We start from the raw sequence: 14,585 nt of genomic DNA on the forward strand, positions 1-14,585 counted from the left end.
TTGAACTTTGTGGGTGACTTCAAGTCATGGCACCCATGTGCTTCTCTTTGTGTTTATTCAGTTGTAGCTGGCACCTTGGGACTATTTACGGACTTGCTAGGAAATCCCCTTGGCAACTCTTACGATGGTGTCTGTCTGCACAACACATGTAAGTATGAACGCTCCCGTCTTCTCCAAGATGGCATCTTAAAGAAGCAACTATGCCTAGGCTCATGCCTGCTTTTGAGCATCTTCCTCTCTACGGAAAACCTGCCGTGATTGTCCAATCCTGACCAACAAGGTGCTTTGATGGTCAAAACGTTCAGCGGGGGTTATGTCTCACTTGGGCTTAAAGCCCCGCCTGAGTAAATCACATAATTCCCTCCTACGGTACTGTAAGCCAAAAGTTACTTCACATCTGGCAATCCCCACTCCACAGACAATCAACTCTCAACGCGGGGGAGTGGGAGTGGGAGGGGAAGAGACCCGGCGGGTACCTGCTATTGCGCCTAGATAACATCTCATCCATCCTCTGAATGCCTTCACCTCTCCTTTTCTCCCTTTCCCCAAATGTCTTCACAAGCAACAAATCTGCACCAACTACCAGTCACCAATCGCCAAACCTTCCTCCAGCTTTGAGACAACAAGAAGATAGCCAAGATGCCCAGCGGTCAGGGATACGAGTACAAGAGCTCCGGCACCAACAGCCAGGTACGACTTCTCCGAAACCGCCGAGCGACTGTGCCCGCGACAAGGCGAGCGGTGGACTGACTGGAGCAATAGGGCAACCACTACTGCGCCCGTGACTACGGCAGCAGCGCGTCCAACCCCAACTCGTACCACTACTCCAACACGTGAGTTCCTAATCGCAAGTCGTCCGGGGTCTGAGGTTTCGTGCAGACGAAGGGGAAGCTGATGAGTAAATTAATTTGCCCCAGCGATGGATCGTACTACTACTCTAACCCCAATGGCAGCACCTACTACAACGACGGCGCCGGCGGCTCGACCTACACCTCGTCCAGCGGCGAGAGGAGCTCTTCCGGCTACGGCTCCGGCTCCGGCAGCTCCGGCAAGAAGTGAGCCCTGACTTTTTGGCGCCCACTGGCGATTACAGGACGAAGACGGTGTTTTGTGATTTTGGGGGATCTGATGACAGGGGGGTACCGTGCTGGCTTCGAGCGACGGATTGGGGCAACTGGCAAGCCCCTAGAAGAATGGCGAGTATGACAAGAACTGATATGGTGCGCGTGCCATTCTGTGACGGAACCGTGACGCGTCTGCCTGACCTAGGTTCTCACCGTCCACTTGGGTTCGAGGTGGACTGTCGGACCTGCCTTGCGTCCTACACAAAGGACTGGCGACACCGGCCTCATATCACGGTTCGAAGGGCTCGACATTTCGAGAGACCCACAGCTTCTGTTGAATCACTACGAAGAACTGTCGCTGCCAGCCGACTGCTGTCCGAAGACGACTACAAAAGGTCGCTCACTGCGTTGGACCAGGTGCCATAACTTCTAGGCTTCCCAAAGCCGGGTTAGCGTTTCTTGGGATAACGACAGAGGGTTCAGAGTAATTAATCATTAGGTCAGTGATTCAGCACCGTATCGAGTGAGACGAGCGCTGTTTTCGACTGGGTTTCCGTTTCCATCTCCGCCAACACCTCCGGCACGTACGTCAACCCTCACGCGACCGGCAGACCGGAGATGACGACGGCGCTGATGAAGTCCTTGGGGTGCCCCTGCGTGTCCATCTTGCCGGTCCCATTCTTCAGGTAGCAGTACTCCCCGGGCAGCTTGATCATGGCGACGGAGCGGCAGTAGCCGCCGGCGCTGACGACGGCGCCGTTGGCGAGGTTCCTGTTGTAGGCCTGGTTGTGGGCGGCGCACAGGGCCATGCAGTCCTCGAAGGCGGGCACGTAGACCTTGAGGATGTCGTAATTCGACTTTCCGTGCTTACGTCGATGAGCTATTGCTTTTCTGGGCCGCCAAGCCGCCGGCGACACCGCCGGCGATTCCTCCGGCAAGGACGAGGACGAGCGCGATGACGATGCCCCAGAAGACGGGTACGGTAAGGCCGAGAATTCGACGTCTCCCGGATTGCGGAGGTGACTGGGCCGGGTACGGCTGGGTTGTTGACCATACTGTCTTTTCGCCGGGACTCCGGACTTCGGTCGGGGGGTTGTACGGGATCGGCGCGGTGGAGTAACGGATCGGGTTTGGGGGCGCCGCCTCGAGACCCGGTTGGTCCGGCTGCTCCCACCGACTCTGGTGCTGGGGGTGAATTTGATCAGTCATTCTGTCATCGACATGAGTGAGGTCGCACAACAGGCGTAAGAGGCAGTAAATTTTGGGCAAAGAAAAATTGCGCTTCTAATCACGACAGGGAACAACAATATGTAGTGCTGACAGCGGCTGAGAGAGGAAGGATTCGCCAAGTGGGTAAACAAGCACGTGACAAGACCGGGGTCAAGGGCGGCAGCATCGTGAGTGAGGTTCTCGTGGCCGGGGTCTATTTGATGGAGCCGTGGTTTTAACAGAGGTGTTGGAGAGGACGGGCCCGATCCAGGACGGCACGGCTGCAGGCGACGGTTCGGGTCGGTTCACGCCACGATAGACGGGCTGCGCTTACAAGCTTGTTTCAAGACTGGCCCGACGAGACAGGTGGCGCTGGCTTGGGATCCTTTGCCCAGCAAGGAGTGGGATGCGTTGTTCAAACTTGACATGACGCTTGTCGCAACTCGCGGGCGCATCGTCCGACAGCGTGGGCTATTTAGGGAAATACAGACCTAATAATAGTGTGCCCAGGCAACAGTAGGGAGTAGAATAGTGAGAACACGCCATTTGTCTTGTTCGGCCAGTCTGCATCTTGCAAGCGTGCTCTTAAAGTCACACGGCATGGTGATTTTACATGGCGGGACTGCGTCTGAATTGAATAAGATGGCTGTCGCCTGTAAAGAAAACATCGATTTTGGGATGGAGATGGCAGGCAGTGTAATCCCCAACCGGACATCGCCCCAGACATGCTGGTTCAATGTCGAGTGCTTGAGATCGTCCAAGGGAAGTAGAGCATGTCATCATATATATTTCTCGCAAAGCCATTCTCTACCTGCACGTAAACTGTTACTTGCGTGTGTGACGGTTGGGAAATCAAACCTAGGTACTGTAACTAGGTGCCTATATCCGTCCTCTGTATTATTAATTCTAGAAGGAAGATGAGAAGTGGCATGGCGACTGGTCCGTGCAGGCGTTCATCCCACCGGGCGGGACCATTCTGTATTTGGCCAATCCCATAGCAGCCGGGCGTCCGCAGTGGCGCACCAGCAGAAAGGCAACCCCGTCGCTGCCGGACCACACCCTGCTTCCCGCTCAACTCCATCTCCGTCATCACCATCTTCCTTGCTCGTGTCCATCAACCCCCCAATTCCATGTTCCTGGAGCGACGATTCTACCCTGGTCTTTCGATGGTTCGGCAAGATGGTCATCTACAGGAAATGCTGAAACATGACCGAATACGGCTTCATCCCCCCCCGCTAGTGATCTGATGTCCGTCGGCCTTCACTATCCGCCGAGACATCTCAAGAATCGTTAAGATGGTGCCGCTTCCACCTTTTTCACCTCGTCAAAACCCCATCAAGAGAGCTCGTGTCTGCCTTGGTGGTTGCTGGGTAGTTCGGGCGGCTGAGTCTGTGTCTGGATCTCGACAGGCGCGTACGCTGTCCGTTCCGACTTGGCCCACGGCGACGTTGGCGCGGTTCCGGCGGGTGTCTGCGCCGACAACGCCGCCCTCGTCTTCTTCTTCTCGCGCAAGAGCAAGACCGTGAGAACTCCAATTGCAAGAGCCAACGGAGCACCGATGCCCACGCCAATGCCCGCCGCCGCGCCCGTTGAGATTCCGCTGCTGGCCGCCGCCGCCGTCGTTGTCGATGGGCATGTCGCAGCGCTGGCTTCGCCGGTAGTGCTACTCACCGCCGCCGTTGCTGTTGGCGTCGCAGAGCCGCCGATGTCTGATTGCAAGTACTGGTTGAGCAGCATCACTCCCGCAGGTACCCCGAAAGTATAGTTTGCGCAGTTGCTCGTTCTTTGGCAAGCATATTTGTTTTCCTCGCATTTTGCAATGCCGGCGTGGCGGCCGGGAACTGCGAAGCGGACCGTTAGCCATCGCGTCCACTTTTTTGTTTTTGTTCCTGCGATCAACACGCAGACTGGTGCGAAGAGAAAGGGGGATCGTCATTATTACCTCCACCCACGATGTCTTCCTTGTCGCAGTACTTGGGGCAACCGCTTGTCGTCCAGTCCTGGTCCGTACAGGCGCCACGGTAGAAACTCAACTCGGTCTTGGAAAAGCAGAGGCCGTTGCTCATACAATAGTGGTTCCGGAAGCAGCACGATGCCGCTTCGGTGCCGCCGGCTACAGGACATGCCACGACCGACGTCGCCTCTCCGCCGTCGGGCCAGTAGCACTTCTGCCCGGACGCAAACGCGATCAGCGGGATCGTTGCGAGAAGCCAGCGCGGCGCGTGCATTGTCGTTTGCTGTGACGTGTCGACGATAGGTCGGATGACGAAGAACAGGAACGGGTACGCACCTGTCCAACACACGAAGAGACACTGACTGGTAAATATGTAAACATTTGGCTGTCCCACACCCCTTCACCCCTCCAAGACCACGCTCGGGCGTTGCATCCTGCGATTTGCGGGGAGATTGGCTGCGATGGATTCTCACCCCTGATCGGTGCCTCATCCCCCTGCAAATCACACTGCGGGAAGCTTGACCAGACAGGTTTCTGGGACTGGCTGCGCCCCCCAAGATGACCTTACAAGGCAAGTCCAAGTCCAGCTGTACTGCATGCTGACCGCACACAAGAGAGATTGCCGTCTTTACTGGGGGGTTGCGATCGTTGTCCAATCTTTAATTTCACCTCGATGAATAGGCGGCTCGGCGTGCATGCATGCATGTCCAAGGGACCACCACACTACATCCAGTTACAGTAGCAAATACGGGCGGGCAAACAGGGAACAGCTCAGAGGCTACGGGCAAGCTTCAAATGACGCAAATAAGGCTCTCCACGGCCTTGAAGGGGGATGGATTCTTCTCGGATTCAACTAACTAACCCTTTGGCCGTTCATGTGGGCCGCTTTCCTTTAACAGACTTCCACTCCATGAAGCAAGCCGCAATCGCCGACACGCCCGCCAAGGGAATAGCTGCCGTAAACGCCAGCCGTAGAGCCTCGTTATACATGGTGAGCACCGTTGGAAGCGCGCTTTCCGGGACCTCAGTGCGGAAGGCCGTCGCCCCGCCCTCGAGAACCGCACGAATGTTGACGCCCGGAATCATATTTTGCGCCGAAGCTTGCAAAAGATGGTTCTGGAACAGGGTGTTCCCGACCGAGATGAAGATAGCACCTCCCAAAGACTGCGACGCCACTACGGCCGCGGTACCGATGGAGATCTCGTCGGGAGGAAGGACGGCTTGGACGGCAGTAAATCCTTGCTGAATCGACATGCCAAAGCCTGCCGACACGACTATCTCAAACCCAATCCATTGCGCCGTCGGCGTGTCTGGTGACAGCAGCCGCAAGACACCACATCCCGCTGTTGCAATCATTCCTCCAACGATGGCCGGCGGCACATAGTACCCGATGACGGAGACGAAGATGCCCGAGAGAAGGGAGAAGAAGGCGTTCGTGGCGACGTATGGGATCATGTCCACGCCCGACGAGATAGCGTTCTCGCCCTTGATCGCCTGGAACCAGATGGGCAGGAAGTACGAGTGTATCAGCAGCGCCCCGTACGTGGTGAAGGCGGCAACGCAAGATGCCGCAACCGTCTTCTGCGTTATGATTGCGGGGGGCATCAGGGCGCCATCTTGCTTCCACCATTGCCACGCGGCGAAAATAACCGCCGTCGCGCCAGCTCCGGATAGCAGGCCGATGACCCTGATGCTCGACCATGCCTCACCCTGCGTGGTGAACTCGAGTGCTAGGAAGAGCATAACGCAGGCCCCGAGCAGGAACACGTTGCCTACAAGGTCGAGGTCCATTATCCTGTCGAAGAACGTCTGTTGGGGACGCGAGGGCCGTTTCGGATGGAAGAACAAGAGGAAAACTGCGACGGTGACGGCCCCAACTGGAAGGTTCATGTAGAAACACCATCGCCAGGTCTAAAGACCAGTCAGTTGGCCATGCCATTACGATACATCGGTAGCTACTCACCACTAGATCTGTAAAGACGCCTCCAAGCAGGGGACCGACCGTGGCCCCGAAGCCGAACCTGGTAATAGCGTCAAAAAGTGTTGGTATGGTTGTTCGTCAGGAACTACTTACATCAATCCGACAATAGCCGTGTATATCGGACGCCGCCGCAAGGGCACCGCTGTTGACACGACCACGAAGCTGCCAGTAAGGATGCCGGCGCTTCCAAACCCAGCCACAGCACGGCCTATGATGAGTGTTACGGAGTTGGGGGCAACACCGCAGATGAGGGACCCGACGAGGAACATGAACATGGCCAACATGTACGACCACTTGACGGAGAAGAGCATGAAGGTCCTGCCAAAGACGGGCTGGAAGGCGCATGCCGTGAGCAAATATGCCGAGCCGTACCACCCAATGTCCGCCGTTGACTGAAACTCAGATGTGATATAGGGAACGGCCTGCATTCGTCAGTACTACGTACTTTGTTACCTGCTTTTGCTGCTAGTCGCACTTACAGTCGTGAGAATAGTGCGGTCGACGGATATGAGGAACACGACGAGGCAAATGCCAAGCACGAGGAACGCGAGCGGCCACCCCTCTAACCATTCCACTTCCTCATACGTCTCTCCCGTCTTTTGAGCCATCGAGGACTCTCGTTTCTCGGTCCGCGGCGTTTCCAGTTTGCTCGTCTGCTGAAGGTACTCTTCGCCGTCGTCCTCCTCGTCAATATCCGGCTCAAAGGGCCTCGTGAAACGGCTAATACGCACGCCAGCCTTGCCCGGGTGCCTCTGCTCCGTGACGGGAGTGATGCGCGGTCCCGCGCCTGGCGACGCCCCGGCGGAAAAGGCGCCGTTAAGAGACGGGTGGCTCGCCAAATGCCGCAGCGGCGTGGCGAAGACGGCGGACATGATGGACGCCGTCTCGGACTGCGGCTCCGACAAGGTCGCCTGTTCCTCCTGCGCGCTGTGGAACGTCTGCACATCCGATACGGTTCGCGAGGGGACCTTCTTGACGCATAGGGGAAACGCACGCAGGGTACCTGAGGGCAGAGTTGTCGGGCTCGCGAGCGGGGTGAGGTGGGCGGGGCCTGTGCGATTCAGAGAAGAACTGCGTTGAGGGACCGTAGGTGAGCGTGGCCCATTTGCCAGTGTGACAGAGGACCTGACGGAATCGCGGCCATGGTGGCCGCAATTCGAGCAGTGGGACGCCGCTGAGGAAGCGCTGTTACTCCTCTGGGGCTTCTCCTCCACCGCCGGCTTTGCGTACAGCATTTCTTTCTCTCCAGCAGCGGCCGAGGCGGGGTACTCCTTGGAGAGATGTGTCTTTTCTTCCCATGCCTCTGTCAGAGACGCCGAGAGGATGTTTTCCCCGTCATCATCATCATCCTCCTCATCCTCATCATTGCCCTCCTCGGAACGGATCGACGCGGGGTTCTTGTCGTGGTCGTCATCATCGAGATCCGGCGAGGCGGCCGTCTTCGAGCCCGAGTCCGACCGGAAGATGGAGATACGCGATCGTTCCTCGCCGAGAAACTCGGAAGACGGCCTGTCATCGATGGAAGATCGCGGCTGGGTCGTCCCGGCGTCGTCCGTGGCGTCGCGACGGCCGCCGTTCGACTTATCGGGGTTCATGTCGTCCGCCATAACGGATCAAGGTCAGGAGGCGGGGGAACCAGGAAGATCTCTACCGTTTGTGTGAAAATGTTCCAAGACTCGGGAGGCTGTAATGTCTGTGTGGTAAATGAGTAGATTGCAGGGCTTGCTGGCTGACAGGTACGGTGCGGTTGAACCTGGTAAATAACTTGGTGATGGCGAGGGAAGCAGTCTTCAAAGGGGAAACGTTCCAAAACAAGCCCCAGATTGGCTTTTCATTCATTGCCTTACATCCCGTGGCTTGGAGGCCCATCTCACCTGTCTACCGACGTCAAGCAATCGGTAGTATCAGTGCAATCGATCTCGGCGGCCCCTCTAAAGAAAGACGGTGTATTATCGCCCCAGCGGGAGAACAGCCCTCGCTCCGAACACGATCGTCGTCAAAGGCCTCCTTGAATGGACTGGACGTCAGACCTAAAACCACCGGGGACGTCGAGCTGGTAGATGGCGTCAGTGCCTAGTGCGGAGACGGCAAGGGGCCATCTCGGTGTTTTGTTTGGTCGCAGAGGGCATTCGACAGAGTTGCGACCCGGTCGACTCGAAAACCCCGCCAAGTCGCAGCGCAGTGCCGGAAGGAGGGGGAGTATGTCAACCGCCGCGATTGATGTCATTGAGCTGAAGTCCTTTCGGCTGAGGGCGGGACAAAGGGGACAAAGGACGGGAGAGTGGGGGGTGCGCTAGGGGATGGTGAGATGTGTGGCGGGACCAACCCGACGAACTAGTTATCCCCTCGGGACGCGTGCCGCTTCGCGGGGTTGAACGATGGAACGGACGAGCGGGTGGGTGTTCGGTCTGTTTGAGACATCGGGTCTAGGACTGAGACTCGGACCGGTCGTTCGGTTTGTCGGGTACGTGGAGGTAATGAGACATTGGATCGCGAAGATGAAGATGAAGGTGCTTGAGTTTCTCGCCTTGAGGTTGGTTTTTGGTAGAAGACGAGTAAAGAGACGTGTAAAGAGAGGAAACGTGTCAACGATCAACGGCTCGGTGGATGCTCTTGAAATTCACTAGGATTGCATTTGTTTATCACCATATTCTATGGATAATCCCTCCCCACTGACAGGTTATCATCAACACGCGCAAACATCTAACCTACAGATACCACTTCTTCTTCAGGCCGGCCAGCTGTAGCAGCGTGAGGACCACGCCGGCGACCCCCATCCCATCCGTGTGCCTGCCGAGCACCTCGCCCTCGCCGTCGTGGAACTCGGCCTCGAGCGCGAGCTGGTTCTCCTTGGTCAGCATCGCCGCGAGCTTCATCCCGCCCTGGCGCTGCTCCTCGACTCCCCGAAGCTCGCTGTCGGTCGTCTCGTCGTCCGACTCGTCCGACTCGGAGACCTCGCCGTCGTCGGGGACGAGACCGGCCATGCGAAGCATGTCGGCGGGAGACGCCGTCTTGCGGCCCGACTTGAACACGCAGCGGCTCAGCGCCGTGGCGTAGAGGTCCTTGTCGGCCTTGAACGACGTTGGGTGGTGAATGTCGTGGTGGTGGTGGCCGCCGCGCGGCGCCTGGTCCGGGTACAGGCTGCTCGTGCCCGGATTCCCGGCGCCCCTGCGGACGAAGTGGGTAGCAATGTAGAACCACTTATCGTCCCAGGCGAGGATGCGCGTCCACATATCGAAGGCGCTGCCAGGGTGGATCTCGCGGCGGAAGGAGCACGAGACGGCGCCGAGGGCGAGGCCGAAGAGGGGCGCGCCGGCGCCCGTGTAGGCGCCGGAGCCGCCGCGCATGCGCTCGATGGCAGGGGCGAAGAGAGTGGACATGAGGTGGGCGCGGGCGATGTCGGCGTCCGCAAAGTAGGACGAGTTTGTCTTGTGGAGGTTGAAGTCCATCTCGGCGAGGTCGGCCGAAGAGGAGGTGATGATGGGCTGGAAGACCATCGAGGGCCGCGGCCGCACGCGGGGCCGGAGGGTCTTGATGGTGAAGCGGAACGCGTTGAGGACGCGGAGGTGCCAGACAAAGGGGAAGGACTTGAGGTTCAGCGCGCAGAAGGCGATGAGGATGAGGAAGAATATCGTCGATGGCGTCAGCTGGCTGGCGAAGCCCGTGGAGGATAGGCTTGAGATGTGCGGCAAGAACGAGAGGGCGTGAGCTACCTCGTGGTTTGTCGCGAGCTTGGGAGAACCGGTGTGGTGGTCACCGGTCTCGTTGACGCAGTCGAACATGAGTGTATCCGACATAGCTTTTGTAGAGAATTAAGTGAATTGAAGAAGGTGGATTGATGTATAGTAGAGTGTTCTACGTGTGCAGTTCAACTGGCTTGCCCCCAACAGCAAAGATATATGTCTGGGCACCACGATGCTCTCGTGGGAAAGCATTATACCCCTGGGCTGCCAACGGTCCGTCGGTATCGGCGGTCACTGGATGATCATGTCGTCTTTCGGGTAGTATCACGGGCGATATGAAGCCTGTGTGACGGCATGGAATCCATGGTACGGCCGTTGGCTTCCGTACCCCAAAGAGATCTACATCGGCCGCACACGACAGCTTGCCGACATCCATGCAGTAGTCTAGTACTTTAGACTCTACAGGATGGATGATCGAGGCCGCGGTGGTGACAATGGGCTGTTGGTTGCTCTCTGGTGGCGATAGGATCTCAACCGCCTCGGCCTTGGGTGTTTGAGCGGAGGCATTGACCAACTTGGCCCGCGATGTGGCTTTTCTCCCATAGTACGTCATGAGCTCGTGTCGAGGGTCTCGCTACGAACTGTAGGAACACTCATGCCGCTATTTTGGGCATGTTGGGGGCCGGTTTTGTCTGGGTCAAACACATCCAAGAGGCGGTTGTTGTGTCGTTTATCCACCAAAAAGTACCAATGAGTATACTCTCCAAGCGAACCATGTTGCTCGGCGGTAAACTTGGAAGTCGCAGCCGAGGGACGCAGAGGTGGCTAACGAGGCTGGAGGATGGTCACCATCACGGCGTCGCGGTAACTAGAGGTGAAAATCTCCGTAGGATTAGTTGGCCTGTAGTTTGTTCCGCCGAGCCTGTGGGATACGCTTCGTCGAGAAGACCCAGGACGGACGGTCCGCGGCGGGTAGACGGAAGGAGCTGATCCGGATGACGCTGGTGGCACGACAAACGCCGCCGCTGCCAATGCTGCGACACCAGGGTCCTACATATGCGCTGGGATCTCGATCGAGTTCTTGTTATGTGTGTGTGAGGTTGAAAAGTAGGAGAAAGGGAAAAAAAGAGGACGCTTGTGGTCAATCCGTCGCGGATGGTGTCGTTCGGTCCTCGGGCGAACAGGCTTCCGCCGGAGTATAGTCCGACCCCTCATCGAAGGAACTAGTCTCATCAATACGGAGTGTCTCGTTATGTACTTTAACATGAGGATAATGGTCGCCCGATTTGTTGACATGTGATCGTTCATTGTTTCTCGGCCAAAAAACAGTGGCCCTCGCGGCGTCAAGACAGAAGATGGACAGCTGGTTTCCTGTTCTGGGGACATGGAAACATGGCCAAAGATCCTGGAGAACCAGAACAACTTAAGGACTTGTCAGCAGTATTCCCAGCAAATTTTCACATGACACTGCAAGATGCAGAACTCAGCCCTGTGAAGAGCATTTGCAAGAACTGACCGACATGGAGATATGGGGCAAAGAAAGGAGGATGAACGACCCCTGCGAGCGAGGAAACGATCAAAGTCCCCGCTAGTGTTGATTTGGTTAGCGCGATCTGTCCGAGCTCTCCGCGTTCCCGTCGCTTGCTTAATCAGGAAGGAGGTGCCAGGATGCGGCTCCACTGGGATCCGCAACCCTAATTTCATCCACGACCCGCCCATCCGCCTCACTTCTCCCGCCTTCAGATGAAATTCCCCCTCATCTTTCAACCATGGCATTTCACATTGTGCATCCATCCGACGCCGTCTAGCTTGAACGATTGGATGTCTTTGGCTCTACACGTGTACTTTGCTTTCTACATTTGAAAGTAAGCCGACTGCGCCTCTGTTTCGGCCCATCTGCATCCTCCTCCGCATTAAACCACAATGCTGCGCTGACTCAATGCCACCCCCATTGCCACTAACGTCACCCACCACTCACCACCCACCAGGCAAAAGTCTCCCAAAGCTAGATCCGCCAGACCATCCTTTTGGCTTGCATGACTGGCCTGAGGTCTCATCCCCCCACTCCTTCAGGGGTCGGTAGGCCCCTCTCTCTCACGTCTCGAGCTCGGCCGTGGCGTTGTTAGCTGCCGCTGTCGCTGCCGCAAGGGAGCTTTTCTCGCTGGCGATGGCCGACTTAAGCTTCTGCGCGGCTCTGCGGCCGGCTTTCTTGTAGGTAGAGATGTAGAACATGATGAAGAGCACCAGGTACGATGTTAGGATGGCTCCGCCCGTTACCGCGGCAAAGAACTCGCCGCCGCATCGGCCGACGTGGGGCAGGAACTCCTTGAAGTAGGTATCTGCGAAGACGTCGTAGAAGCCGAAGTAGACGAAGCCTGACAAGGAAAAAAAAGAAACCAAAACCCGTCAGCAAGCGTTCGTAATAGAGCACAGGGAGAAGGTCCCACTTACCAAGGTCGAGCACAAATTGGGCGATCTGAAGACGGGTGATCCACTGCTTCCACCACACCTTGACGCCACGCGCAGTCTGGAAGTAGTACCAGTACATGACAACATGGACCGTCAGGTTGAGCGTGATCGGTACCCAGGAAAGGGGCGTGCCTCCTATCATCTGGGAGAAGCAGAGAAGCGCGGTCGCCGGGTGGTGGTAGCAGTGCAGGAACGTGAGGGGCTTCTTCTTGACCATCAAGAAGACGGTGTCGATGAGCTCGTAATACTTGGTAAGGTAGTTGATCTGCATCTCGGGGTGAGCTTCAGTTATCTTCAGGGATCCGGTCTGGAAACTCACGTAGTATAGAAGAACGAGCGGCTGGGTCCAGCCGGATTGCCCGCAGATGTTTTCGTAGAGGCCACCGCGCCACAGGCTCGGGACGATTTGCTCAACGAAAAGTACCAGCAAGGCACCGCTCAGTAGAGACAAGAAGAGGTTGTGTATTTTGAAGAGCGCGTTCAGCTCCAATGGCTTCCGGTTCCGCATCACCTCGCGACCGCCGAAGATGACGACTAGGTACAGCACCACCATTGCCATGGTTCCGCCAAAGGTCGAGAACGGTGTGTGGCCGGGGACGAACTCGAAGTCTTTGGTCGGGTACCCCATGACTGAGGTGAAGACCTTGTCGAACGTCTTCCATGGTGAGAACAGCGAACTGGGGGTTTCTCTCCCCGCAGTCAAGGGGGAGAAAGTGTGGTTGGAAGTGTAGTTCTCGTAGAACATGTTTGCAAGCTCAAAGAGAGGTTCTGGGAAGGGAGGCAATGTCTCTGTCAAGGGAAGGAGAAGGGAAAAAAAAGATGGATTATGTATTGCAGATGCTGATGTGTGGACTGATGCAGATTAAAGGTACCAAGACTTTACGACGGGTAAGGCTCGTTATATGCTCCAAGCTGAAGCATCTCGATGCCTCGTTTCAGAGCCCAACTCAATTGCTTACAACATCGCCCAGTGACGGCATTGTCTGTCCTCCCCAGCCGTTCCTCAGGGCGAACAAGTGCGGGCCGCAACTCTAGTCCTCGATCGCCGTAGCGTCCGGGCTCCTGGCCTCCAACCTCCAACAACTCCGACTGACGTTGTTCCTTTCAGAGACCATACCTTCATGAGTATATCTGGTGAGAGAATGTGGCTCGAGTCGCTCATCTCATTACTCGTTAGATCAGCCCACAGCGTCCAGAGTGCGTAAGTGGATCTCCAACGCCTCCCGGTTCTTCACTTACAGACCAACTTACATCGGACAACTTCCTAGCCGAGCGGAGATCCTATCTCCATCTCTCCCCCTCCCACGACACAAGTGCCATCTGTGCTCAACGGCTGTCAATTGATCGGCGGGGCCAGTTCCTCCGATATCTTTGCTCCGAAGATTGACGCCGTCTGTCAGGAGAGGCTGCGCTAACAGTAGTCGGTGCTGGTATCCATATGTCATTCTTGTAAAATCATTCTTTTCAGCCTTAATGGCCGCAACAAACGCACTTTTCTTGCACGCCAACGTCGTTTCACCCGTCGGCCACTAGATCGATCGCGATGTCCGTTACTGAGGACGGCCCAAGACGTCATTTTAAAGGGAAGGCCGGGCATGATGAAGATGTCTATTGCCACAGCTCACAACTTCCACTGGCGGAAGTTGATGATTTCCGAAGTCGGTTTACCCACCATCCGCGAGAAGGCGGTGTTTCAACTAGCATCTGCTTACACCTCTTCTAGAATGGCTTGTTTCCATTCCGAGCGGGCTTACAACCGCGTCCATCTTGTCCCCTGAGACCCAGCCTCTGAACCGGTTCTAGTGACGGCATAACGAAGACATGCTCGAACGGAACACTTCACTTCCTGCTTGGCAGTCAGTCCTACCGGAGAGATCTGCAACGCGGACTCTTTTTTGTCGATCTCCTGAATCGAACTCTCCAATACTACCCCTTGGGAAGAGCTTCGACGATCTCTTTAGGGTCGCCGACTGACATCATGATGCATTCTTCTTGAATCGGGAGCTTCCAGTCATGAGCCGGGGATGAAGATCATGGAAACAGACTCATTTTGGGTGTATAAAGCTCAAGCCCGTCGTGCTGTCGATCCGATAGTCTTCAAGCATCATCACTGATCACTCAAAAGACAAGACGGTGATATCCCGCTTTGCTTATTATCAGATATTCTTTCACATCACGAGATCTCCATAATTTCTCTCGTTCTATCTACCTCCACTTCACACTTG

At 56.3% G+C, this 14,585-nt stretch overlaps 7 protein-coding genes across 7 annotated transcripts; 1 reads left to right on the forward strand and 6 right to left on the reverse strand.

Annotated features, from left to right (window-relative positions):
- The first annotated feature begins 348 nt into the window (after positions 1-348).
- Positions 349-2,762, forward strand: CDEST_12533 (uncharacterized protein). The gene is made up of 3 exons (XM_062928689.1): positions 349-690; positions 763-833; positions 918-2,762. Exons 1-3 carry the CDS (start codon positions 640-642, stop codon positions 1,057-1,059), a joined length of 264 nt encoding a protein of 87 aa, XP_062784740.1. The 5' UTR covers positions 349-639; the 3' UTR covers positions 1,060-2,762.
- CDEST_12534 (uncharacterized protein) lies at positions 1,661-1,873 on the reverse strand (the record flags this gene model as incomplete). The annotated part of the gene is made up of 1 exon (XM_062928690.1): positions 1,661-1,873. The coding sequence occupies one exon, from the start codon at positions 1,871-1,873 to the stop codon at positions 1,661-1,663; it is 213 nt and encodes a 70-aa protein (XP_062784741.1).
- On the reverse strand, positions 1,838-3,130 carry CDEST_12535 (uncharacterized protein). The gene has a single exon (XM_062928691.1). It carries the CDS (start codon positions 2,271-2,273, stop codon positions 1,932-1,934), a length of 342 nt encoding a protein of 113 aa, XP_062784742.1. The 5' UTR covers positions 2,274-3,130; the 3' UTR covers positions 1,838-1,931.
- Positions 3,131-3,608: 478 nt separating this feature from the next.
- Positions 3,609-4,501, reverse strand: CDEST_12536 (uncharacterized protein; the record flags this gene model as incomplete). Its single annotated transcript, XM_062928692.1, has 2 exons — positions 3,609-4,114; positions 4,216-4,501. 2 exons carry the CDS (start codon positions 4,499-4,501, stop codon positions 3,609-3,611), a joined length of 792 nt encoding a protein of 263 aa, XP_062784743.1.
- Positions 4,502-5,100: 599 nt separating this feature from the next.
- Positions 5,101-7,815, reverse strand: CDEST_12537 (Putative major facilitator superfamily, MFS transporter superfamily; the record flags this gene model as incomplete). The annotated part of the gene is made up of 4 exons (XM_062928693.1): positions 5,101-6,138; positions 6,191-6,248; positions 6,302-6,630; positions 6,688-7,815. 4 exons carry the CDS (start codon positions 7,813-7,815, stop codon positions 5,101-5,103), a joined length of 2,553 nt encoding a protein of 850 aa, XP_062784744.1.
- A 1,101-nt stretch (positions 7,816-8,916) lies between these two features.
- On the reverse strand, positions 8,917-10,005 carry CDEST_12538 (Putative HotDog domain superfamily protein; the record flags this gene model as incomplete). The annotated part of the gene is made up of 1 exon (XM_062928694.1): positions 8,917-10,005. One exon carries the CDS (start codon positions 10,003-10,005, stop codon positions 8,917-8,919), a length of 1,089 nt encoding a protein of 362 aa, XP_062784745.1.
- Positions 10,006-11,985: 1,980 nt separating this feature from the next.
- CDEST_12539 (Putative ELO family protein) lies at positions 11,986-13,105 on the reverse strand (the record flags this gene model as incomplete). Its single annotated transcript, XM_062928695.1, has 2 exons — positions 11,986-12,266; positions 12,343-13,105. 2 exons carry the CDS (start codon positions 13,103-13,105, stop codon positions 11,986-11,988), a joined length of 1,044 nt encoding a protein of 347 aa, XP_062784746.1.
- Positions 13,106-14,585: the final 1,480 nt, after the last annotated feature.

Source organism: Colletotrichum destructivum, chromosome 8, assembly GCF_034447905.1.
Source record: "Colletotrichum destructivum chromosome 8, complete sequence".
Lineage (NCBI taxonomy): Eukaryota > Fungi > Ascomycota > Sordariomycetes > Glomerellales > Glomerellaceae > Colletotrichum > Colletotrichum destructivum.

Excerpts from the sequence above, each read along its gene's own strand:
- CDEST_12533 (XM_062928689.1), top strand. The coding sequence starts at position 640 with ATGCCCAGCGGTCAGGGATACGAGTACAAGAGCTCCGGCACCAACAGC. Across the intron at positions 691-762 it reads GCTCCGGCACCAACAGCCAG|GGCAACCACTACTGCGCCCG; the intron begins GTACGACTTCTC and ends CTGGAGCAATAG. Across the intron at positions 834-917 it reads TCGTACCACTACTCCAACAC|CGATGGATCGTACTACTACT; the intron begins GTGAGTTCCTAA and ends AATTTGCCCCAG.
- CDEST_12535 (XM_062928691.1), bottom strand. The coding sequence starts at position 2,273 with ATGACTGATCAAATTCACCCCCAGCACCAGAGTCGGTGGGAGCAGCCG.